This window comes from Sinohyriopsis cumingii, chromosome 3 (assembly GCF_028554795.1).
Source record: "Sinohyriopsis cumingii isolate HCF-2022 chromosome 3, ASM2855479v2, whole genome shotgun sequence".
NCBI classification, from domain to species: Eukaryota; Metazoa; Mollusca; class Bivalvia; order Unionida; family Unionidae; genus Sinohyriopsis; species Sinohyriopsis cumingii.
The window spans coordinates 148,058,960-148,086,305 of NC_142963.1; the positions used below are offsets into that span (position 1 = coordinate 148,058,960).

At 34.4% G+C, this 27,346-nt stretch overlaps 1 protein-coding gene across 1 annotated transcript in view; it reads left to right on the forward strand.

Annotated features, from left to right (window-relative positions):
- LOC149804111 (phospholipid-transporting ATPase ABCA3-like) overlaps positions 1-27,346 on the forward strand; it is a 98,405-nt gene that overhangs the window by 51,626 nt on the left and 19,433 nt on the right. The window contains exons 13-16 of the mRNA XM_089954076.1: positions 6,670-6,881; positions 15,057-16,091; positions 22,375-22,560; positions 24,821-25,128. Of these exons, the coding sequence (XP_089810202.1) occupies positions 6,670-6,881; positions 15,057-16,091; positions 22,375-22,560; positions 24,821-25,128 (1,741 nt within the window). The remainder of the gene's footprint in view (positions 1-6,669; positions 6,882-15,056; positions 16,092-22,374; positions 22,561-24,820; positions 25,129-27,346) is intronic.

Genomic DNA, 27,346 nt, shown 5'->3' on the forward strand with positions numbered 1-27,346 from the left:
GTTTTTAATCGAATGAGACAAATTAACTTTAAAGATACGGCAGGAGTATTGCAGAAGATAGTTATGAATGAATTAATTAATGAACAAAGAAGCCTGAATGAAGGAATTATTGGTTTGGGTGTTTTATGGTGCAACAATACATGTAGGTTATTTTATTTACTGCTGAGGCATTTGGAATAGTCTCTCTGGTCCAAGGCTAGACCACTATGTCTGACCCGAGGTGATACACTCAGTGATTTGAGAGGATCCAGCTCCTATGAATGAATGAATGAATGAGCAAGTGAAAGAATGAGTGTATTAATTATTGAATAACTTATGAAAGAAGGAAGAAACAAGATGACCAAAGGTGAAAATTCAATCAAATTTAACCATAACGCAAGCAGAAAACTGAATGAATTTAAGATAAAAAAAAATGCGTGTAGAGCTGAATACGTATTCCATTCTTATTTCTTATGTTCTTGTTTTTACATCAATCTTCAGAAAATTATGCTGAAAATTACTACTGAATATAATTTCCACCCCAGTTTTCCACTATACTATTTGGCCTGAATTTTTGAAAACAAAGATTGCATTTTGGGTGATATGCTCTTGATCAAGAAGTGGAGATTTTGAAGTACCAAGTTGATTTATAAAATGCATTTCAAATTGCATCAATAATCAGCATTTTATAAACTCCTGCTCAACTGAGAGATTGAGAAAATATTCAGATTTAAACTATTGAAAGCAACCATGCCATTAATTGTAGTAAAGAGTCGACATTTTTATACCCAAGCAGAAATGCACACAAAAATATTAATGCCAATTCTTTTTTTGCACAGTTTTCTTGAAATTCCATTGGTCATAATATTGGCTAATGTCTTACCCAATATTTAGGTTATTGTCACTCATGTCCTGTTTGTTTCTGTCTTCACAATTTTTTAAGCTCTGAAATATTCAAGACAAATTCTTGTTGATAAAGTGTCTTGGAAATGTACTTGCCATTTCTTTCAAGTTCCAAGTTACTAAACTGCTTTAAATGGATTTTACCCCTATACTTCATGTGGATATCAAGCAGATTGGATAATACTTATACCAAAGAGCCAATCAAATTAAATTACATATGTGGACTTCGGTAAGGCACACCCGATAGAACCCAGAATTATGATATTTTAATTTTCTCTTTTTAAAGAGATAAAAGGAGTTTTCGGACATTTATATGAGAGAAGGAAGAATTAATGATAACAGAATGACTGTCAATACACTCAGAACTATAACATGTGTGCTATTGTAACACTGTCATGCAACAAAAGAAGGTCGCTGTGATCTACATTTCACATTTTAATGTCTGTACATTTCTGCATTTAAGTCATTATAAACTATTAATATCTAAAACAAAGTCATAAGCTGTATTCATTTACTATTAATTATGATACTATTATGTATATTTAATTTGCATTGTTTGTTAGTTAGTTCTTTTTCGTTTTTGTGAATTTCATTATATGCTGTTGTAATGTAACATGGTATATTGAACTTAACCATGTCCAAAATCATATTTATTTTCTATTTGGACTGAATTATTGATTTTCTTTATTTTATTCTGTAATCAACTAATAAATAGCTAAAATAGTTTTTATGTGTATGGGTTTATTATCAGGAACATTATTAATAGAAGTAAATATGTTTATTTGGGTCTGAGTCTAGGTTATTGGAATTTCCCAACAGTTTGCATGGTGTACCTGACATTGTCCAGGCTCTATAGGATAGTTTTAGCAGTAGATTTCTACAACTAAGATTTCATCTTGTAAAAATTATGAACCTTCTAGTAGGTTATTTTTCATCAGGTAATGTTTCTTTTAGAAAATGCTAATTTTGTGACCTGAGGTCAAGTAGAAAACTGTACAATATTGTTACTAGATAAAAATATTCATTCATGCTTTAAGATCTAGCAGAATCAATTTGTATTATTGTTGTGACCAGTAGTTCATTTGGGCAGGAATTCATTTCTTGCAATTATTCAATTTATTTATTTTTCTCTGGAAATACAAAAGTGCTCTGATAAAATTCTTAGAAATAGAGACTTGGATTTATAGTGAAGTACAAACAAAATGATATATTCTGGGATTATATTATTGTGATCCAACAAAAGACTGTTGGCATATCAACATTTTACAGGTCATCACAGACACATCAACACCTTTAGCGTTGGACTTAATATACATTCCCACTAAAGTTTATTCAGAACTTTAAATTATTAGGACTTGTGTCTACGATTATTTTGGGATTGAATTTGTAATGCCTTAAGTTCTTTGGGTTTTTTGCACTTTATAATCTAGGGAAAAATTATTTGCTGAATTTTAAAAAATTGTCTTGCTTTTCAATCTTTTCTGTTATTTATTTTAAGAGCATAGACTCGTAACAGTATGTAAATGAAATTCACATGAGCTATTTTATTGCCAATAACAATGTTATCTAAAAAATAATAATCCTGAATATTGCATCCATTTCTAGTAATTGCAAATTTTAAATTTTCAAAAGAAAATTACATATCAATTTCCCAGTACTATTTATGTTGGGACTCATTTAGGACACCTATATTGAATCATGTTTTGCAATATAAGTTTCTTGACACATACAGTACATACATTCTTTTGTTTTACCTCAGTATAAATGTCACCTTTCCAGACCTTTAATGTTCATACCAGCAGCAAAGAATTTGCCCCTGCATGTTCTTGTACATGAATTCAGTAATTATCACCTAAAAATTACAATGCATGCTATGCTCACAGGCATACAAGATGCATATTTGTTTTAGTAAATTAACATTTGTCAATGCTTAATAAATAACACAATCATGAATAAATAAAACCAAAACACAAAACAAAAGAAACATCTATGACAGACTGCCTAAATGGAGAATACATGACTAGTCATAAAAGTAAAAGAAGAGTCAATCTGATATATTTTAATATGCGTCTGATGAAGACTTATTTGGAGCAAAGCTAAATCATGGAAAACCTATATAAACAACAATTTGTGAGTACAAATTTGCAATTGCATTAAAAAAAGAAAGAGAAATCTGCATGAATTATTGGTGAGTTTGTAATTGAATGAGACAAATTAACTTTAAAGATACTGCAAGAGTATTGCAGAAGATAGTAATGAATGAATTAATTAATGAACAAACAAGACTGAATGAAGGAATTATTGGTTTGGTGTTTTATGGTGCAACAATGCAAGTAGGTTATTTTCTGCTGAGGCATTCGGAATAGATTCTCTGGTCTAAGGCTAGACCATTGTGTCTGACCTGAGGTGATACACTCAGTGATTTGAAAGGATCCAGCTCCTATGAATGAATGCATGAATGAGCAAGCGAAAGAATGAGCATATTAATTATTGAATAAACTTATGAAAGAAGGAAGAGACAAGATGACCAAAGGTGAAAATTCAATCAAATTTAACCATAACGCAAGCAGAAAACTGAATGAATTTAAGATCAAAAATGAGTTATAGGCCATTTGGGTGTAGAGCTGAATAATTATTCAATTCTTATTTCCTGTGTTCTTGATTTTACATCAATCTTCAGAAAATTATGCTGAAAATAACTACCGAATGTAATTTCCATCCCAGTTTTTCACTATACTACTTGACCTAAATTTTTGAAAACAAAGATTGCATTTTTGGTGACATGCTCTTGATTAAGAAGTGGAGATTTTGAAGTACCAAGTTGATTTATAAAATGCATTTCAAATTGCATCGATAATCAGCATTTTATAAACTCCTGCTCAACTGAGAGATTGAGAAAATATTCAGATTTAAACTATTGAAAGCAACCATGCCATATAATAGTAGTAAAGAGTCGACATTTTTAAACCCAAGCAGAAATGCACAAAAAATATCATTGCCGATTCTTTATTTACACAGTTGTTTCAAATGCCATTGGTCATACTATTGGCTAATGTCTTACCCAATTTGTAGGTTCTGGTCACACATGTTCTGTTTGTTTCTGTCTTCACAATTTTTTAAGCTCTGAAATATTCAAGACAAATTCTTGTTGATAAAGTGTCTTGGAAACGTACTTGCCATTTCTTTCAAGTTCCAAGTTACTAAACTGCTTTAAATGGATTTTCCCCCTATACTTCATGTGGGTATCAAACTGATTCGATAATACTTAAACCAAAGAGCAAATCAAATTAAATTACATATGTGGACTTTGGTAAGGCACACCCGATAGAACCCAGAATTATGATATTTTAATTTTCTCTTTTTAAAGAGATAAAAGGAGTTTTCGGACATTTATATGAGGGAAGGATGAATTAATGATAACAGAATGACTGTCAATACACTCAGAACTATCACATGTGTGCTGTTGTAACACTGTCATGCAACAAAAGAAGGTCACTGTGATCTACATTTCACATTTTAATGTCTGTACATTTCTGCATCTAAGTCATTATAAACTGATTTTTGGCATCCTGTATGCATTTATTGTACATAGGGTCATACAACTTGAATGAAATGGGTGCTGTAGATTAGTAATACAGCTGCATTACAAAAGTAGGTCACTGTGACCCCTAATTTACATTTCACTGACTTAGGTTTAATCTCAATCGCTGTTCATGTCAGAATCACCACACACTAAGTGATTGTATGATTGTTATTATTACTCCCTTGCAGGAAAAGAAGATCACTGTGACCCCTATTTTACATTTTCATGGCTTTTCAAACGTTTGTGCTTGGCTGACTGCCACAGAGGATTTTTACCTCCCGTATAACACTGTTAAACCTTGAATCAACAAAGTTGTTAAGATGATTAATCTTGACGAGTATTTCACTATCATTTAGTAGGTCACCATGACACATATTTTATTTTTCATTGACTTTCATAAAATATTGTTTTATAATTGCTGCTTTCATTGCTAAACTAGATAAAAAAATTATCTTTTATAGTACCATACACTTACCAAATAGAGCAACTGTGACCAACATTTCATATATTATTGGCTTAGGCATTTCCCGGCATTACACTCATGATCACAGGATCTGGAAACTTGGTGATGGGATGCATCTTTATGAGTACCATAACTTCATTTCAGCAATAGGTCAATAAGGTCCATAGCTTATATTTCAATGAATTGGGTTAAATCATGTGTTTGATGTTCAGTTCACAAATAATGTTCAGGCTAGAACTATTAAATTGATGTAGACCTGCATCTCTGATGTTACAATAAATGAACTATGTCAAGGCTTGTAATTAATTATCGAATGTCTTTGACCCCTACATAGAATCATGAAACATATTCAATCAATACATCCTTACACATTTTAAATCTCTTTTGTATAAACAGGTCTCTGTATCATGTATTTGAAGCTTTGATGCCTTTGTGTAAACATTGTGTTGAAAGTCATTTTTCAGGTGCCTTTTATGTTCTAGTCATAAAGCATAATAACTGGAGCATTTCTGCTATTGACACCCCATTAAAACCACAGTAGGTCACTGTGACCTACATGCTATGCTTCACTGACAGAGGTAACTATTTTTAGATTATTCCATGCTATTTAGATCCCAGCGTACTAAGAAGTCCATTTAAAACCAGTCTAGTTGAAATTAGGAATAATCTGTTTATTCAGTGACACGTTTTTCATATTAATTACTTAGTGTGATAAGTTGCCTTCAACATGATTATTGTGCATTGTACATGGGGATGAGTATAGCAATTAGATGAGGGGCTTGGATGGTGTATGATTTTTAATATAGCTGTCACTGGTAGTGAATAATCAAGGTAATTATTGATGCCTGAAGTATACTAAATCTTGTATTACTGGCTGTCACTCCATGGTTAGTCGGAGCCTGTGATTTTGACCCACAAAAATCATGGCTTCTAGAGGTGGACAATGATAATAACATCTTAAACAAAATTTAAGAAGAATAATTTAAAAACGGAACACTACAAAATGACAATAATCTCAGGATATTATAAACTCATTACATCTACTTTTATATCATTTATTTCTGTATAATGTTTTATGTTCTGTACGGCATGAATAGCTCATTCTTTTTTGGGCCAATCAACAGTTTAAATTTTAAATTTTCAAAAGATGAAAAATGTAAATGTTATGAGATACAGATAGAAAGAAACATTTAATTGGAATAGGAATGAAAAGTTGTTTTAAGATCATTGTAGTTTTAACTTATTTTCTACAGACTACTAAAATTTTTGCCAAAGTGAGCTACATAATTGTTGCCTTGAATCTTCACTCATTCTCACCATGGTGAAAGAATTAATCTGTGCAAATAAAAAAATCTTTGTGAATTACGGTACTTTATTACCATTGTTGACATAAATTACAGGCACAAAGAACAATAGATGAAATAAACGCTACGGACTTTTAGGTTTTTTTAATTATACCAACGTGCAAAACATTTCATGTCTTCTACATTGTGACAGGCTGGCTTATTATGCATACATTTTTAGATCTTAAGAAAACAGTTTGCATTGTGATGTAGACACCATAGCTTTGGGAACATTTAAGATTCTAGAAAGATTACAAAAGATTTCAATGCGTGTAGATAATTACAATATCTGATTATTTTCCATATACATGTAATACAAATCTGACCTTGTTGCATCTAAATCAGCAACAGTACATAGCTTTAGAGATCATGGACTAATCCTTTACTGTACATTCTAGAGTAGGCAAAGAGGCTGATGAGAAGAAAGCACTCCATAAACTGACATTGAAAGACCTTCCATTTCCCTTTAAAAATGACTCACCAAAACTGGACAGAAGGAATGGCTCTTCATCCAATGAATTAGGTACTTGTGGCTCAGTCGAGGAGGGACTTAGCGGTGGTAACCCAGTTGGAGTCTCTCCTAGAGATATCAATAGATTGGTCTCTATAAGTAAGTTTGAATTTGATTTATATTATGTAATATGTATGCTAAGTTTTAACAAGTGATAAATCAGGATGGTTCATGAAATAGAATTATACAGCCAAAGTAGGTTGGGCAATCACTTTAAGGGACATCTTCTGCTTAGAGATTTGTATAAATTTGCATGTAAATTTGAAAAATATCCGTAGGAGCATTTGTGTCAATATAACATGTTAGACACACATGTTTAGCTATTAATGTATTTGTAATACTCTCTATCTCATTTTATGTGAACAATATTTTAGTGCATATAGGTACTACTAAATTGAATATATCTATTACTAAATTGAATATAGCAGTAAATTGAATACAGCTATTACTAAATTGAATAGAGCTATTACTAAATTGATTATAGCTATTACTAAATTGAATATAGCTATTACTAAATTGCCAGAATTTGATGTTGACTAAAAAAAATTGAACCATACGATTTATTTTGGGAGGTTTGAACCGGGGGGATTTGTTCCTGATGGTAATGGTACCTTGTGAGGCTGTGTCAAACTTCTCTTGATGTATAATGAAGGTCCAAAACAGTACAAGTTCTGACTAGAAAACTGCAGTAAAGAACTATTTTATCCATACTCTTCAGAGCTATTTCTACCCTTTTTATACTACATACACACAACAATGTTTCCACCCCACACAGCTCTGTCCTGAGGATGACCATCAAAATTCTGAATCCAGTGTGTACATATACACACTAACACCAAAGTGTTTGACTTGTCTTGAGCCACACTGACTGATTGGAGGAGTTGAGTGTCATTATACAAGCCCTGAAATCACCACATATTTTAGAAATAATTAGAAATGTGTCTACCTGTTGTTTTCCCATGTTATATATATATAATAATAATAATAATAATAATAATAATAATAATAATGAGGACTTTGTATAGCGTCTAATCTTTAGAAGCTCTAAGCGCTTTACAACATTAGACATCACCTATAAAATAAAAACATATAATGATATGATTACAGAAACAAACACCACGAAATTAGAAAACATTAATAAACATGCTGAGAATATTCGGGTGGAATGAAATTATGAAAGCACTGTGCACATCTGTAGACAATCCCTTGTCTGTTCCAACAGTTAGAATTCTCAAACTTGAATGATGCAAGAGCAGTGCACAACTCTGCGCATGCAGCAAGGAATGGACAGAATTACATAATTTCCATTTATTGTCGAAAATATTAGGGACAACAATTAATACAATTTAACATTAGTGGGTAAGGTGTTGACTTGTGTCCATTACTTAATGTTGAGGTACGGAAGATTCTGGAGAAAACAACCAACCTCAGAAGGGCAAGCACATATATACAAATTCAATGCTGGAAACAGGGATCAAATCATTGACTGTAGAGGTGCAAATAAAACCATTGTGATGGCACAAAAAATACATGTTTTCTTTAAATGCGTCACTTAGAAGCAGATTTCTAATGGTCAATAGTCAATCAATCAATATTCCTTGTGTGTCATTTTATGAGTATTTTTATGTGAGATTTTTCTAGCCTTAAAATCAGATGGCACCACATTGAAGTATTGAATCAATGAACTTAAATTGGAACACTAAATTATAAAACTAAGACTTTTAATACGTTCTGTAATAACTAGGAGCTATAAGATTTTTTTAAAGATATATCATTTAATAACATTGACCTTTGCCTTCAAAATACATCTTTATGAAGTGCAGAGCATGGTCATTCAACATTGCCAGTGTACCTACATAATGCTATTCATGACAATTATATTATCTTATGAGTCCAGTTCAACTGCAAAACAACCCTGACCTGTAGGCATGTTATGCGATGGTATATCCGAGTCAATGTTGTTTGTTTCATTTTTCTGTGAATTACTTCTCCCAAAGTGCACAGACTCACATCTGAGTATGTAATATTGTAGAGCAGATCTGGGTCTATCTTCAGCATAAGAAATTTGGTACTGTATTTTCCGTACTTCTTTTTCTATTGGTCAAAAATGAGATGAGCTTAAGCCATGGCCAGAGTTCGTTGTCCATAGTTTTGTATCTGGTTTCAATAGGCAGTTATTTGTTATTGCTACTCATCCTGAACTACTTTTAGAAAAGTGATAAAGCTTGACATACATTTTTATCATGAATTCCAATTAGTACTAAATAAAAATGATGTCCCTCAAGCATTTAGTCTTGCTGCCATTATTGTAGGTGTTTTGCAAATCTTGTTAATTCAGCCTCTAAATGGATAGTCCTGTTGATATGGGGTTTTCATTAAAAGACTTCTTATGGCATGTGTCTGGTCTGAAACTGATCTGGCTGTCATCAGGACCATCCTTAATATCTTGTTATCACTGTGATATTGAGATGCAGTTTGCACTACTTTTCATGCACATATGGCAATATTAACATGGGGTTTGCACTACTTATCCTGCACAGATGGTGATATTGACATGGGGTTTGCACTACCTATTCTGCACAGATGGTGATATTGACATGGGGTTTGCACTACTGATCATGCACAGATGGTGATATTGACATGGGGTTTGCACTACTGATCATGCACAGATGTTGATATTGACATGGTGTTTGCACTACTTATCCTGCACATATGGTGATATTGACATGGGGTTTGCACTACTGATCATGCACAGATGGTGATATTGACATGGGGTTTGCACTACTTATCCTGCACATATGGTGATATTGACATGGGGTTTGCACTACTGATCATGCACAGATGGTGATATTGACATGGGGTTTGCACTACATATCATGCACAGATGTTGATATTGACATGGTGTTTGCACTACTTATCCTGCATAGATGGTGATATTGACATGGGATCTTCACAACAATTTATGCCATGTAGCTGGTCTTGAATAAAAATTGTACATATGTTTGCTACAGTGTTACCATCAAAATCGTGATACTGACTGTTATATTGGCTTTTTTTAATTGAACCAGTTAATCTCATATGCAGTTAGTTATGTATTAAAATGTAGCTGATCTAATTACCAAAATGTATGACTTGGTGGATATCTTTAAAAGTTTCATACAGGTGCTTCCACTGAATAAATGGTTGTATATATATATATATATATATATATATATATATATATATATATATATATATATATATATACAGTCGAACCCACTTATCTCGACCTCGGTTAACTCGCCAACCCTATTAAGTCGACGTTTTTGAAGTGGAACCGCCAAATTCTCTCTTTGTCTTAGCATTTTCTCATCGGTTATGTCGATTCTTTTATGTCGCCGAACCCTAATATCTCGAGCACAAAAGAAGGCCAAATTTGCCACTTAACGTCGGTTATCTCGATCCCCATGACCAATCGCTTTGTTTGTATCGACAACCCCATCTTAGCAGTGCATTGTTACATCATAATCTGCTTATGCTGACATCTGGGCCGAGTACTATATGCTGTGACAGTCAATCATGCTACCGTACTATACCTACAACTGGCCGACTTCTGAAGACGCGAATAGAACAGATAAAAGTTACGGTTACAGAGACTTAAACTCCGCAAGAAGAAATAGCAAACAACAAATAAACAAGTTTTGCATAATTAAAAATAATTATTTATTTCTCAAAATACAGGAGTGAAAGAATCCCTATATTGGGTGTTAACTTATGCTACAGTAATATATACGGTCCAATATTGCCAGGTGTTGACTCGTGTAAGTTTTTTTCGTGGGAATGGAGATTCTATTTTGCAAGAACATGGTCTTTTGATAGTAACCGCGTGTACGATACTTTTCAGAGCTGTGTCAGAGTGAAATGACTCGCGAATTTAATTTTGACACTGGTTAGCTTTTTGTAAAAACGAACTACACCCCGCACGTTTTTTGTGATTTTGTGAGCGATCTTTGTGTTTGCAATGTTGGAGAATATAATAAAGGTTTGTATCGAGAATCGACGGTGGTTTGTATTGTATACTGGTAAATCTCTGCTGTTAGTTGGTGCACATATGCCATTTGTTGTTAGCAAACATGTATGTACATTTTTATAGCATGCCGATCGCTTCATCAAACAAATCGCGGCAACGCTGTTGTGTAAAAAAACCTCCAAAAACACGTGCATGTACATTCTCATTTATTAACGCACATCATGTACGTAAAGAAATTTCAAGCACATGTTAATATATTGCCGCCATATTGGTTTTTGTTTATCTCGATCATCGGTTATCTCGACGCTTTTTGGCAAACCCATAGGCCGGCGACATAACCCGGTTCAACTGTATATATATATATATATATATATATATATATATATATATATATATATATATATATATATATACTGCTATTGGTCCCTGTACAGATTTGACAATATGCTATTGGTCCCTGTACAGATCTGACAATATACTATTGGTCCCTGTACAGATTTGACAATATGCTATTGGTCCCTGTACAGATTTGACAATATACTATTGGTCCCTGTACAGATCAGACAATATACTATTGGTCCCTGTACAGATCTCACAATATACTATTGGTCCCTGTACAGATTTGACAATTTGCTATTGGTCCCTGTACAGATCTGACAATATACTATTGGTCCCGGTACAGAGTTGACAATATGCTATTGGTCTCTGTACAGATTTGACAATATACTATTGGTCCATCAGTACAGATTTGACAACTGACATGTCTCTGCTATTGTGAAAATGGTTTGAAAATGAAACATACATGACACTGGGTTTAGGTCACTGGTCACTGTTTGCAGTTTTGGTGCTTCATTGAGCTGATGAACACAAACATACATACATATACAAATGTATTTCATCGTTTTTAAAATAAACAAACTGATCATCAAGGCTCTGATAATTGGCACTCTGACATTGATTTTATGGTGGAAGGTCTAATGTTTTTAATCTGCAATGGCTAATGTTTTTAATCTGCAATGGCTTATTTGCTTGATGTAAATGAATTGAGTTTTATCAAACCCAGTTCATGGATATATTTTAATTTTAGTTAATGGGTATTTCCCTGACAGCATCTGGGATGAGTTATGTAATGTATTCAGGGTTGAAGGACAAAGTCTGTTTGTACTGAACATACCTTGTGAGCATATAAGCAAATATTTTTCATCAGACTTGATAGGCTTAATTTTGTTTATATGCTTGCCTTTGTATTTATTAGAATATCTTAATGTATTTTAATAATCAGCAATCGAAAAAGTTAGTTGAAAAGATGGAATTCCAACAAATTATTTTTGGCCAGTAGAAAATAAGCCCATTCAAGAGACTTGAATATGCTCAAATGATTCATGCTCAGCTGATTCATACTCAATTAATTCATGCTCAACTAATTCATGCTCAACTGATTCATACTCAACTGATTCATGCTTAACTGCTCAACTAATTCATGCTCAACTAAGTCATGCTCAACTGATTCATGCTCAACTGATTCATACTCAACTAATTCATACTCAACTGATTCATGCTCAACTAATTCATGCTCAACTGATTCATATTCAACTAATTCATGCTCAAATGATTCATGCTCAACTAACTCATGCTCAACTGATTCATGCTCAACTGATTCATGCTCAGCTGATTCATGCTCAACTAATTCATGTTCAGCTAATTCATTCTCAACTAATTCATGCTCAACTGATTCAATCACCAAAATTCCTTGGCAATCACACATATTATTTCTCCTTTTATTTTCAACACAGAAAGTTATTTTTTATCAGAATGATGAAGTCGTATGCAAATAAAGAAATGTAAAATATAAATTTGTGACCTTTACTTTACTACATTCACGAAAACACATTAAAATGTTTTCAAAACTGATATACAATGCACAGAATGCTTGTGTTTTAAAGATTGATTAACCGTTAAATACATTAACTGATCATATTAACATTAGTAACATGCTCTCTGCTACCTAAAACGTCAGCTCTCCTAGCAGAAGAAAAAAAGTCTCTCCAGTTATATATCATATAGACGAAGGTTAGTAGCTTGTGCAAGTTAACTTGATTTGTTCCATTAGGTGGCCACCCATACACCCAGAAACCTTGTTTTATCTTCCCTCATGCATCATGCCTAGGTCATTGACTTTCTGTCCATCCCGCCTGCTGCTGATGTTCCATTGTGGTGTCATACTTCTTATGTTCTGTCAGACTTAAATGAATGAGCCTAATTCTGACAAATTATTAGACCATCCAAGTTATTTCAGAGGGGTTCCAGATCTTGTTTAGTGAGCCCCTCCACATTCATGATAGGGATCATAAGTGAGCCCATGAAGGCAGAACATTTACAGAAACAGGTAGTGGTGGTAATCCAAACACCAGACTTGTCGGTTTTATATTACAGAACGTTTCTGGCTTCAAAACCCAACAGAAAATTGAGTCATGTCATGGACTTTAACTGACAAGTTTATTACTGTCCTCAGTCTCGAAATATATGGCATGTATTGTCATGTGTCTATTCACAGTTTCATGCAGATATCTTCCCTTTGACTATCGCAGGGAATTATAATAATTCTCAATCCTTCTATTCAATCTCATTCTCATCCATTGGACCATCAGCGAACGTCAGACTGAGCCACAGTAGCACAGTGGAACAACACTAACTAAATGTTTGGTCAGTTCGATTCTGGTGCATAATATCAGCAAAATCATCTCTACTTTATTCGCAGTTTCGAGTCAATAGTCAATGTGAAGAAGTCGGCAATCGTTCCTTCTCAGCTTTTTGTTTATCTAGGTATGGAGGTTAAACTCATATCAGCCTGGTTGGACTTCGTCCTGAATGTGTGACTGGTTTGACTTCCTCCTGAATGTGTGACTGGTTTGACTTCCTCCTGAATGTTTGACTGGTTAGACTTCCTCCTAGATGTGTGTTTCATGGGTCAGGACATTCCTTTGGTGAAGGAGTTTCTTATGGCTTGGCGGCCTTTACAGTCACGATCTGCTGATGACCCGTCTGGCACAGTAGCATTCGTTATTGGGTCCTTTAGATCACTAGATTACGATCTCAACCACAACCAAACTTCCTGCTTAAATGATTAATGGCTAATGACCTAACCTGGTTTCACTTCTAAAATCAAGTTTCCATTGATGAACGTTTTATAAATTGTCTGCTCTTTCTCTTCAATTGATTCTTCGAGAAATGCAAAGAACAGAAGATTATAAGCTTTCTGTGGAACACGGACTATATCAGCAGTGTCAGTAAAGAAAGAAATAACCTCATAAGTGGTAGCTGCTTGAATAAAGCTGTTTATTAAATTGCCATACTCTGAATTCTCACATTATCAGGTATGATGCATGCCAATTTCAAGATACAAGCGATTTTCATAAATTTGGACTTTTAATGTAATGTCTAAATTCGAAACCTAGTGGAGTTAGTTAGGTGACACACTCAGTCTATTTTCTGCAGTTTATTTGTGTGACATGGTCTTGCAAAGTAAAATTTTGTCATACCATTGTTATCTGCCCAGACGGTTATCATGAACTGTTCATGACAGCATAACCGTAGTACCTGTTCTGAACTTGCAAATTTCACTGTATTTTTCTGGTATACATTTGAATCTAAAGCTGTATCCAGGTGTGGGATCACAGAGGTAGCCTTCGCACATGTATGAATGCATTCTCTTTGGTTGTGCAAACATCTTATTAGGATACATTTCTCCTTGAAGTTTAGCATCCATCGTGCTTCCATAGGATGAGGTAGGTAAACGCTGACTGCTCAAGCAATATCACCCTTACCTATTCTGAAAAAGCTTATGTGAACGTGTAAGATATTTGCCAGAAAAGGGAATTGTATTTAGTTTTCTCTGAAATATATTTACACAATCACATTAATATCAATATCCCCACAAATGTGAGAATCCTGTTATATTATACTGGCCATATCTGCTATATCGTTGGTCAATAGGGGAGTTAATCTGTGAGAGTTACCTCCCTTGGACTATATTATATTCAGACGCAGAGTGTTTTCGTAATTCACGGAGGGCTGGATTCTAAGGTAGCAGTGAGCAATTTTCTAATGTAAATGGTAAGTATAAAAGTCTAATGACTGGAATGAATTTTTATGTTACCTCTGGTTTATCTGCTCAGCATAATAATTACAGATGTCATTAATGGCATCCACACCAAATATAGTAGACATATACACTCCATTATTCTGTTCATCTTCATCTTTTGCAGATTTCAACAAGGACCTTGCAAAGAACACAGGAGTATGGCTATTTCTTCAGCAACTAAGAGCAATAGTAGTCAAGAAGATGGTTCACACCTTAAGGAATAAAATTGTCATATTCTTTCAGCTTCTTTTGCCTATCGTGTTCACAGCCCTAGCTCTTGTAATTGAAAAGTTCCTGCCATCATCTAGAGATGAACCCCCTCTGAAACTTGACCTCAGTCCTTTTGGAAGAACCGTGGTGACTTATGGAGATGGAAACAATGGCAGTGCCTTTGAAAACTCTTTAATAATGACATACAAGAACAATCTACAAGGGCAGGATGTTACATACTGGGACTACACTAAATTTGATAACATTGACAACTTTTTCCTGTCAGAAATCAAGAGAATAGGGATTGGAACATTTAATAAGAAATACATCATTGGTGCAAATTTTTTATCCCAGTCTTCTGCGGTGGATGGAATGACAAAGACTATTTCGCAAGTCCTATACAATGGACAGCCACTACATGCAGTAGCAGTTGCTTTGGCTATGACCATGGACAGTCTCCTGAAATACTACACAGATGAAAAGCACTCTATCTCAACAATCAATCATCCATTTCCTAAGAGAATTTCACAAGAAAGCAATAATTACAATGAAAGCATATTCATTGTGGACTTGACTGGGTTTTTAGTTGGACTTCTCCTTATATTGGGAATGGCCTTCACTTTGTCTACCTTTATCATCTCTTTAATCAAGGAGAGAGCTAATGGATCAAAGCATCTTCAGATTGTTAGTGGAGTTGGTTACCTGCCATTCTGGTTTGGAAATTTTATCTGGGATTTTGTCAACTATCTGGTGACAGTGATTGCCATTTTGATTGTATTTGCAGCATTTCAGACAACAGCTTATATTACCAACAACAACCTTGGAATCGTGTTCTTGGTACTTGTACTCTTTGGATGGAGTCAATTACCATTTGTCTACATGTTCAACTTTGCATTTAAAACTGCTGCCACTGGTATGGTAGTTGTTAGCATGGTCAACATTCTTTTAGGTAGGTACATAACTCTTCTAATTCCAAGAAAATTAATGAAATTATTGACATTAAGATGAATTTACAAGATTGTTTCCAGTCAAAGTCATGTCTCCATTGAAGGCGCAAGATTGCAGAATTCATCACAACTTCTCAAAGAATATCAAACAATCCTAAATTCTGAAATAATATGCATCATATCTGCAAGCCCTATTTTGTTTATTTCATTAACTTTCCCCTATTTTTACAAACTTCTATAGTTTTCAAATTTAAGTGGAATATCCTATCCGTCCTCCATAAATGGTCTCTTCTCAAGCAATACCATACATGATATCTTGTAACTTGAGTCCAACTGCAAACAGTATAGACCCTGATCTGCTATCACACAATGTGGCAGTAGATCATTGTCTATGTTAGTTGTTCTGTTGATTACTTCTAACAAATAGCATAGACCCTGATCTGCTATCACACAATGTGGCAATAGATCATTGTCTAGGTTGGTTGTTCTATTAATTACTTATAATAAACTGTATAGATCCAGATCTGCTGGCAGATTATGTGATAGCAGATCTGATTCTGTGTAGTATGCAGTTGTGCTTGACTTTTAAGCGTGTATATATGGCACAGGAATGTTTAATTATATTTTAACAATGAAAGTGTAATTAATCCCTCCTTTTTCCATGTCATGTTAAAATTTATTCAGATCAATATGATATATTGATATCACATCCTGGAAACATTTTAGACTGATACTATATTTGCTTATGTATAAAAGATATTGACCTAGATCTGCTGATGCATTAGCGTTTCACATTTCGTACTCATTTTTACAACACACAAAGATTGTATCAATTAGCTCTGCTTCAAATCAATTATCTAAACATAAGAACTTAGGAGAACTACAACTACCTCGCAAATCCAGTTCTTCCGGAGTAAAACATATTAGTCATGAGCTAAAAGTTATCTACCCACTTAGGTGGCAGATAGATAGAGTGATCTCCTCCTGCTACTGGCATCGGTGGCAAATCAGTGAAAACGCCAGTTACTACTTCTTCTCCGAGTAACATGCTCTCCGGAAAGATAGAGGTCTCACAAAATCCATACAAGCAGTTTGGAAGCTTTCTATTTGAAAATGAGTTGCATCTTTACTATAATTATGGATTTGACTGGCTTTTAAGTTTTTTTCTTCCTTATAATGAGAATGTTCTTCACGTTGTTAGTGGAGTTGATTACCTTTCATTCTGGATTTTAAATTTCATCTGAGATTTTGTCAACAACCTGATGTCAGTTTTTGTTTTCTTTATAATGCATGCATAGAATGGCCTTCATGTTGTCTACCTTTATCATCTCTCTAATCAAGGAGAAATCTAATGGATCAAAGCAACTTCAGATTGTAGGTGGAGTTGGTTACCTGTCATTCTGGTTTGGAAATTTTATCTGGGATTTTGTCAACTACCTCATGCCAGTGATTGCCATTATAATTATATTTGCTGCATTCCAGACAACAGCTTATATTACCAATAATAACTTTGTTGTGTTGTTCTTGGTACTTATTACTCCTTGGATAGAGGCAATTACCATTTGTCCACAGGTTCAACTTTGCATTTAATGCTACTGGTATGGTAGTTGTTAGCATGATAATGTTATTCTAGGTAGGCAAATATTGGCATTAAGGTGAATTTACCAGATTATGTACAGTTAAATTCGAGGGTCAAATGAAAGCGCCTGAGCTCATCAGTCATGCTAATTTAAAAAACTTACATAAAGTAATGAAATCTGAAACAATATACATTATATTTGCAAGCCCTTGTTTTGTTTACATCATAAATATTCCCTATATTAAAAGAAAATACTTCTGTCAAGGTATGCAACCCCAGTCCAGTAAGCAATTCTAATTTAAGCATCTCTGTCACCTATTTGTAACTAGATGCAGCTACTGCAGATATTCACAGAGGAAGTTAACAGGCACACAACTCTTCACAGACAATAATAGGTGGTAGCCCTTAGGAACTGCTCCCTTTTCCAAGGATTTCCATGGTTGCCTGACTAGTCTTCTTTTCAGAGACATGTTCAAATATTTCAGCAAATATATAACAGATATATATTATGCCCAGCTCTGTAACAAAGCAATGATGCCGATGTTAGTTAGTGATACATCCTTCTCGAGGAAAATCCCATATTGTTTACCATCAGTAAAATATAGAGCAGATGGAGAGGATACTAAACGACCAGTCTACGAACGTCTACTTCTGGATTTATCTGTTACCCAAAATGTGTGGGACATTTTGGTTGATCATAGATCTCACCACCTAAAACACGTTTCTTTGGGAGGAGCCATTCATTATAGAGACTACACCTTAAGTCCAGTAGATCATCAGGCCAATCGAATGGGCAGTTTCCATTGATTCTCAGTATGCATACTTTGACATGACATGTTTTGTTGTTGTATCTACCCTGAATCATTACAAGTGTGATATGAGCAGATGCTGCCCACTTGAGGTCACAATTGATCTCTATCCTCCAGCATTTTGATGTGTTTTTGAGCCTCATTGGCCTCTTCGAGTCCCTCAAACTTACCAGCCCAGCTGCTGTCTGTAGCTACGCACTGGGACTCATTCCAATCCTAGATCAATCAGATCTGGCTCCATCTCAGGATTTTATGTAAACAAAGATTAATTAACTCATCAACAGGAGATTAGGCCATGTTCTCAAGATTGAATAGACATAATCTTTACATTTTTAGAGGTGCTGGAAAGCAATTCTTCATGGTCTGCTTGCTTTTTTCTATCCGTACTGTGGACCTTGAATTTGAATTTCATGGTGGACCTGGTTCCCCTGGGCAGACCTATTTCTCCTGGCACACTGACAACATGGAACTCTGGACAGCTCAGATTTGTTTGTGATTAGAATTTTATCAGCACATGAGTTGTTGGGTCAGTTGGGAAGTCCATATGACCCTATGCACAGACACTAACCCTACTCATATATTCACAGTAACAAACCTGTCATTGCGTACATCAAGGCAACAGGGAGACAAACATGCTTGTTTCTGTGTGTAGAGAGTTTGAACTTCCTATGTCAGCAACTTGGAGGGAATCACCTTCATGGGTCATCAATAAATTCTAAGCATGAGAAATATTATGATTGACAGTCAGTTTAGATTTGCAAGGTAATCATCATGGCATGGTCTCTATGCCAATTCACAGAAGAGCTCCTGTTCGGACTGAAGGGGAAACCTTTGGTAGCCTTGTTCACAGCAAGATTCAACCACAAGATAAACCGGTAAGCTTCCCCAATCTCAGATCAGTGTCCTTGGCACTGGACGCTTTTTTCTCATTTTCTTAGGCCATCGGTGATTCAACAATAGTGATTCAATGACCTTTTCGACATGGAACACCAGCTCAGGCCATTGCATCAAAGGAAAGACCTGGTGTTGCAGAAAGTTCTCAACCTTCATGCTTACTTGATCTCATGCAATCTATTCACTGGGCCATGTTCTGAGCTAAGGTTGCCAATTCCTCCTTTCAGGTCAGGAAATGACCCACATCCAAAGTCTTTGGTGCAAAATTGAAATTCTTCTGTGATTGAAATAGTAGGAAATGCTTTATTCCATATGAGGGCTGTGACAAACATTCTTCCTTTTCTCTTCGAAGAGAGAGAGAGAGAGAATGCCAAGTTTCTGCTGATAGGGGATATAATGCAAGCCTTTCTAACATGCTCAAGTTCTCTAAAGGCCAAGCCATTGATTCAGGTCCTTATGTTTTTGATCGTATTAGGTACTTTGAGTTGCAGACATCTGTTACTAACTCACTAATGCCTAGATGTAAACTTGCATGTGTCTTGTGGTCTTTGTCAAGCTTCTTTTAAGTGACCCTTACCCTTACAACTCTTTTCGTGCTCTCCTTATAATCTCTGAGACAATGGCGTGAGCTTTATGCCTGGTCTGTAGAACAGGTTGCTTACGGCAATTGTGAGTCGGTTTCTTTTTTTGTCAACCTGCTTTTAGTAAAATATTCCTTCTTTTGTGTAGCGATAAACCCTATCAAGTTATCCTGTCTGAGTCATATTTGCACTAAGTGTGATCACGATAGACTCGTATGCCCAGATATGGCATTGCAGTTTTATTTGACCAATTCAAAGAATCGAAAGAAGGATAAGTCTCTTTCCCTCCATATTGAGGGCTCTGCTAATATTTTGGCATACACTGTTTGTAGTGTATTATCCTCACAAACATGAAGGCTTTATCTGTTCTTTTCATTGAATTATTGCTACCCCATGGACTAATTTAACTCGTTTGTAATTAAATGATCTTATGGAAGGTGCGTTTTAGGAGTCACATTCTACATGGTCTACATAGCGACTGGTTTGCATTATTGATGCTAAAATGTCAGTTATGAAAAACATACCTGTAGCTATTGCCATATTTCCACCTCTCACCCCATTCTGATATCCCACAAGTGGTCATTGACCCTAACAATGAATGCGAGGGGAACTTTCCTGGTCTGTGTTCTTTCTCCAGCTAGACTTTCAGAACTTCCATATAAAAGGAGGGTGGAAAGGTAAGTAACACAATAGAAATAAGTATGTGCTACATCACTGGAATAAATAAATAAATAAATAAATAAATAAACTACAATTTTGCAACATAAAACATAAATGGTTATAAAACATAGTGACACCAACAGATGAATAAGTTACACAATTTCCTTCATCAATATTAGTAATATACTGATAGTAATTGAGATGCAAATTGTATATTTATATCAGATTCAGGACATTTTTAAAATTAATATTACATTGGCTTAGGTATGACTTAGATCAGCTGGTACATTAAGTTTAACATTTTATTCTGCTTTTCACTAACAAGCAAATAGTATGCGCATTATTTCTGCTAAGTTAAGACCAGGGGGACAGTCTACAATGATGCTGCCAGACCACATGAAATTTACCATCTATCATACGATTTGAAATTTATCTATGGCAATAAAGCATGAACTCCCACAAATAAAACCATATAATGCACAAATAATCTCAGGGAAGTTTGGCTATGCCTTGCACTGTGTAAAGCTGTGTTTCAGTAGTGATTACCAAGATGTTGTGAATGGGACGCATTTCCATGTTTCTTCAACACAGCAAGACTGCAAACAAGTTTTAAAATCATACATTCATGGTCAAGATAATGGTTGGTCATAAGTTGTTGCTGTTGTTGTTGTTTTAGTGTTTAACACCATTTTTCAGCAGAAGATAGGCTATACATGGCGGCCAGTATAAATGGTGGAGGAAGAACCAGGGAAAACCCCGAAAGGTTCACTGACCCACGAGAAGCTACTGGCCAGCTTTCTCACATACAAACATGGCTAATAAGGGATTGTGTAAATGTTCTTCTGACAGAACATCTGACTAGGATCAGTATGATAAACATGTCCATGATACTCTAAATACTCAGGACACCTCTGTCAGTGAATTATAACAATTTTGTTTCTAAGAATCGGAGTCAGCAAGGGCTTGGACTACATGTGACTGACCACCTACCCCCCCCGAAAAAAATAAATAATTAAAAAGTTCAAAAAAATTCATAGAAATCAAAGCCGCACACATGCCTCTCAGAATCGCAGATTTTGAATTGGTTTCTATGCGCACATGAACATTTACATGACAATCAGAAACATACGAACTGCTAAAATAAATTCACAGAATAATGTTAATGCAGATATAGCATGGTTTATATGACAATTTAATCTGCAACAGTGCATTGGATAGATGGAAAGGGAAAAGGAAAGACACATGTTCATATGTTAAGGGAACAATATATACCACCCTGTTAATTTTCCTGACTCTCCGTTTTGCGGAAGTCATTGGGGAGCTAACTCTCTCCAGCTAATTCATGGCGGCATCACTGAGTCTTAAGAATTTGTCAAAATGTAGGAGATATGCTTGTTTTCATACAAAATTATCATTAGTAAATGCTTGTACAAATTGTGTAAATGAGGAGATTTGGTGTGCTTATTGTCAAGAATGGGCTTATGATAAGATAGATATGGCAATCTCATCAGACGTACTCATATCTTCATGGTAGATCTGGGTCTGTGCAGTTTATAGTATTGTGCATATAAAATATGAGGGTCAATATGGTATATTAGTGTATTTTGTTCCAGATGCTATGGTTTTATATCTTTCAACATAATTTTCGTTGAGTCAGACCTAACGTTGATTCAGACCTAACATCTCACTGCAACTTTTCTTTTTCTGTTCCTAAAAGTGGCAGTCACTGAGAAATAATTTATATTATTTTAAAAATTTACAGGTGTTGCTGCTTTGGTGTCAACATATATTCTTAAATTCCTCAACAGAGATGTCAATGACATTGTAGAGTGGTGTTGCCTAGCCTTTCTTCCACTCTATAATGTAGGAGAGGCCATCAAAAACATACATGTCAACTATGATTATAGAGAATACTGTGCGCAGAAATCGTATGAGTCTGTGTGTCAAGGTATTTTAATTCTTGTCTGCTTCTGGTGTGCTGTTGGGTTTTAATGGTTATCTCCCTTTTTTATTGTACAGAGGCATTTGGGGAATGGAAAATTAACTAGAAATTCAGCAGTTGGGGTTGTCTTCCATTACCTTTCTTTGAATATCAGTATACATGTCTACAGTAAATCTGAAGCATAAAACGTATTACTGGTAAATTAATTGTATTGAATCACCTGGTATTGACCCTAATTGTATTGATTCACCTGGTATTGACCCCTATTGTATTGAATCACCTGAAATGGAGCCATATTGTATTGAATCACCTGGTATTGACCCCAATTGTATTGAATCAACTGGCATTGACCCCAACTGTATTGAATCACGTGGTATTGACCCCTATTGTATTGAATCACCTAGTATGGAGCCATATTGTATTGAATCACCTGGTATTGACCCCTTTTATATTTAATAACCTTGTTTTGACCCCTATTGTATTGAATAACCTGTAATTGCCCTTTGTTATATTGAATCACCTGGCATTGACCCCTATTGTATTGAATCACCTTGATCTGACCAATATTATATTGAATAACCTTTTATTAACCCCTCAGAAGCAAAAAACTTCCACTTAAATACCAATTTTCACATTCATGATAAGATGAAAAGCAGATTAAATGGCATTAAATAACTAATGTAAATCGCATCATATTTTGATGTCCTCACTGTGTCCGTGAGAAGGGGAATACTCATTTCATGTTCAAAACATCTAGGGGTTAAAACTTATGTGAAAAGGACATCAACCCAACAAACATTAGTTTCCAAAAAATGCATTTAATCAAATAAAATAAAAAATCCTAATGAAAGAATAAAAATTAACTTACACTATATGAATTCCTAGAATGTAATCTTAATAATCTTAATTGTAATATCAATTTCTCAATTATCTGGAAACCGTTCTGAGGTATTCCTAACGATGCTTTTATCGTGCTTATTTGGTTCTTATGTGCTGCTGTGATAAGCCATCTGAATTTAATTGATCAGTTATTAATTGAAATATTTTAAGTTCAATGTAAACTTGCAAATGAGGAATATCAGTGAAGTCCTTAACATTTTCACATTATCCCAAAAATAAGTTAGATGTTCAGATCTTTGAATATATTCACTTACTCCACGAAGTAAGAGATGTTTAAATCAATTTTTTTCTGCTGTGCTATATCCAACATCATGTAAATCCCAAATTACTCGCTCTGACTATCAGTCATGTTCTGATCTATAAGTCTATACATTTATAATAATAGATTTATAAATCTATAAATTTATAATGCCTGAGCTTGCGTGTCAGGGCAATTGCACATCACATTCCCTCACTTGTTTACCCATCCCACATTCATTACTCATGAGTAATCTTGACCTGCTTAGTCATTGATTTCACCTTAAATCAGCTGTCTCATGAATGGAATTACTATAACAAAATATACATGTACATTTACGATATTACTATTGACTTAATGGATATAAAATAGAATTTCTTAGTCTCAAATGATTAAAGTAAAAATTAGGTTTGAAATTCAAAATATGATAAATAAGTACATATGTACACACACACACACACACACACACACACATATTGTGGTGAAAATTGAAATCTTGTACATGTTTGGTTTTATGTGAGGAGAGGGTTTTCCATGATTACTTTACCTGTGATGGATTAAATTCTTTTGGTTTTTGTTACCCAAGTATACAAAGAATGGTATGAAGAAGAAGCAACATCCAACAATTTAAGCTTGTCTTTGTATTCCTATCCCCAAGTACCTGTTATTACACGACTGTCTACCTTATTTTCTGAAATTTAAATGCCTTTTTAACTGAACTATTCAAGGGACAGTACCAAACAGAACACCAAATGCCATCACGCTACACGTCAATGATTATATAAATCCAGAAAGATACGCAGGCTTAGTTTCTTCAGATTAATGTTATTTCGTATTTGATATTAGTTTCAATATGCAACATAAAGGGGATTACAAAACATAATGGGGATTACGAAATTAAATGTTGCATAAAAGGATATTTATCCACCCCCAGACTGTACTAATATAATAATGTGTAAACAAAATGTTTTTAATCGTGACTCATTATTCTGTGGTTGTTTAAGTCATGGAACAGTTGCTTACTTAATTTAAAGGCATTTTCAATGGATTTTCCCAGCAGATAAGCACTGTATAAGAAATACATTTTGAGTTCTTTTGTAATCAACGTGGCTTTTTTATCATTTACAGACTCGTGTAAAGGCGTAGCTTGTTTTAAGTATCAGGACAGTTACCTGGGTTGGGAATCACCAGGAATTGGCAGATTACTAATCTTCATGTTCCTTCAAGGATTCTTCTATTTTTCATTGGTATTCCTCATTGAATATGGTATGAATGTCAGAATTACTTGCCTTGTCAGGAACTCTATTCCAACAAGAGCTGGTTATCAGAGTGTCAGCAATTTTGATGCCACAGATGATGATGTGGAGGCAGAGAAGGATAGAATTAATGAGACAACCCTTGCATCACTAATGGAGACAGACTCGTTAGTAATAAAGGTAAGGTATCAATTAAATGGCCAGTTATTTACATCATGAATAAAGTACAGTACCTGCAAAGTCTTTTGATCATCCAACAATGTTGCAGATGCTAAATGAAACTAAGTGTTAGTCAGTGACCATGCTGTGTGAGTGTTATTCATGCACTGACTCCATATACTCACCAGGTGAGGTTATGCTGATTAATTACACACCTGTGTCACATACATGGAAAACAGTGCAGTAAGTACCCATCACTAGTAACTACACATACATAAGTGTAGCACTTTGAAATAACAGGAATGTGATATTTAATAATTAAAATATGAAAGAGTTTAATACATTCTGCAAGATTGTATTTTGTCTTCTTCCATCTGCACTGATACAAAATGCAAACAAATTGAATTTTGATCTACTTTGACAATATTTTAGTAAGTTGCAGACATGCGGAATATATGCACAATCATGACTGGTTTTCTGAAGCATGCAACTTTTTATGAAAATTGTAAAGATCTCTCTTTTGGTTCAGTATATCACAAGAAAGAAAAATCATCTGATAACAAATATCTTACAGTGTATGTTCGATTCCAACTACAAACATCATATACTCATATACCCTGATCAACCCTTGCCTAAAGTGCCTGTAGGGCATGGTCTATTTTAATAATTTTTGTATATTATTCCTAACAAACTTCACAGACCTATATCTGCCAATTGGCTGTTCTGGATCTGTACAGTTTGAAATTTACTTTGACTTTTAAGCAAGTAAAGATGTTATTCTGTGAGAAATTGATATCAAGAGTGGGGATGTAATATGGTAAAATATTCTGTGAGATTTAAAGTGGTCAAACTATATTTAGTTTAAATAGAACCATTTTTTAGTGATCTTTTGTTTGTCATAGCAATTGATGAATGATTCGATCCTCCCACCTGTTTGTCAAATGTTAGCCAATTGTCATTACTGATGTGGCTCTGACAGGTGCTATCTAATCATGTGTGTTATGTTGACTACTTTATCATAGCTTACCATAACGTTTGTGATTGTCACTTTATAATATATAGAAATTATAATAGCCTCCCATGTGGCTTTAACATTTCCAATCCAAATTGTATAAAAATATCAGGATATATTGACAGTTCGTTGTACTTTTATAATGTTTTGCTTTTGTAACATGCTTGATTTTTTCATGAATATGATTGCTATTAATTGGTCAGGCAGGGCTATCTTGGTGATTCATCATTTGACATGCATATATTGACTTAGAACCAGCTGGACAACTCCATTATGTGTTCACACTTACACCCATATCAGTTACATATTCGTGTTCAATTGGAAAGATATATATATATATATATATATATATATATATATATATATATATATATATATATATATATATATATATATATATATATATATAGAATGTTGTATCTGATTAGATGATTCAGTGACCTTTACAGAGGGTTTATTTCTGTTGGATTTTCCTCTTACTTGTCTATCATAGTTTTTGGTAGGTAGTATAGCAAATGAGAGATGTGGATATATATATTAATATGATGTGTTTGCATCTGATTGGTCAAACTTGTTTTTTTCAGTAGAGACTATATGTTTTTGATGAGTTGAACTTGTTTCCTTAATAAAGACTATATGTTTTTGATTGATTGAACTTGTTTCCTCAATAGAGACCATATGTTTTTGATTGGTTGAACTTGTTCCCTCAATAGAGATTAAACGTTTTTGATTGGTTGAAATTGTTTCCTCAATAGAGACTATATGTTTTTAATTGGTCGAACTTGTTTCCTCAATAGAGACTATATGTTTTTGATTGGCTGAACTTGTTCCCTCAATAGAGACTATATGTGTTTGATTGGTTGAACTTGTTCCCTCAATATAGACTATATGTTTTCATCTAATGTACTTTCTAAATACATTTATATCATCAAGACATAATATTATTAGTTTGAACATGAATGATATCGCTGTGTCTATGTTATGGCTTTATCCTTGGAAAGAGTTCTTATCAGAGTAAAGTAAAACTGACATGTTGTGTTCTTATAATAATAGATAAGTTTGCCTAGTGAAATGGTCATTTGTTAAGTTACAACAAACATGCGAACGATATAAGGCCCCTATATTTTGCCCTCTTAGAATTTGTTTGATTTGATGGTAAATAGGTGTCCTTAACTTTTGTGTGTACCATTGGTATTGAAAGATTTTGTTCTGTCCAAAGTATTTGTG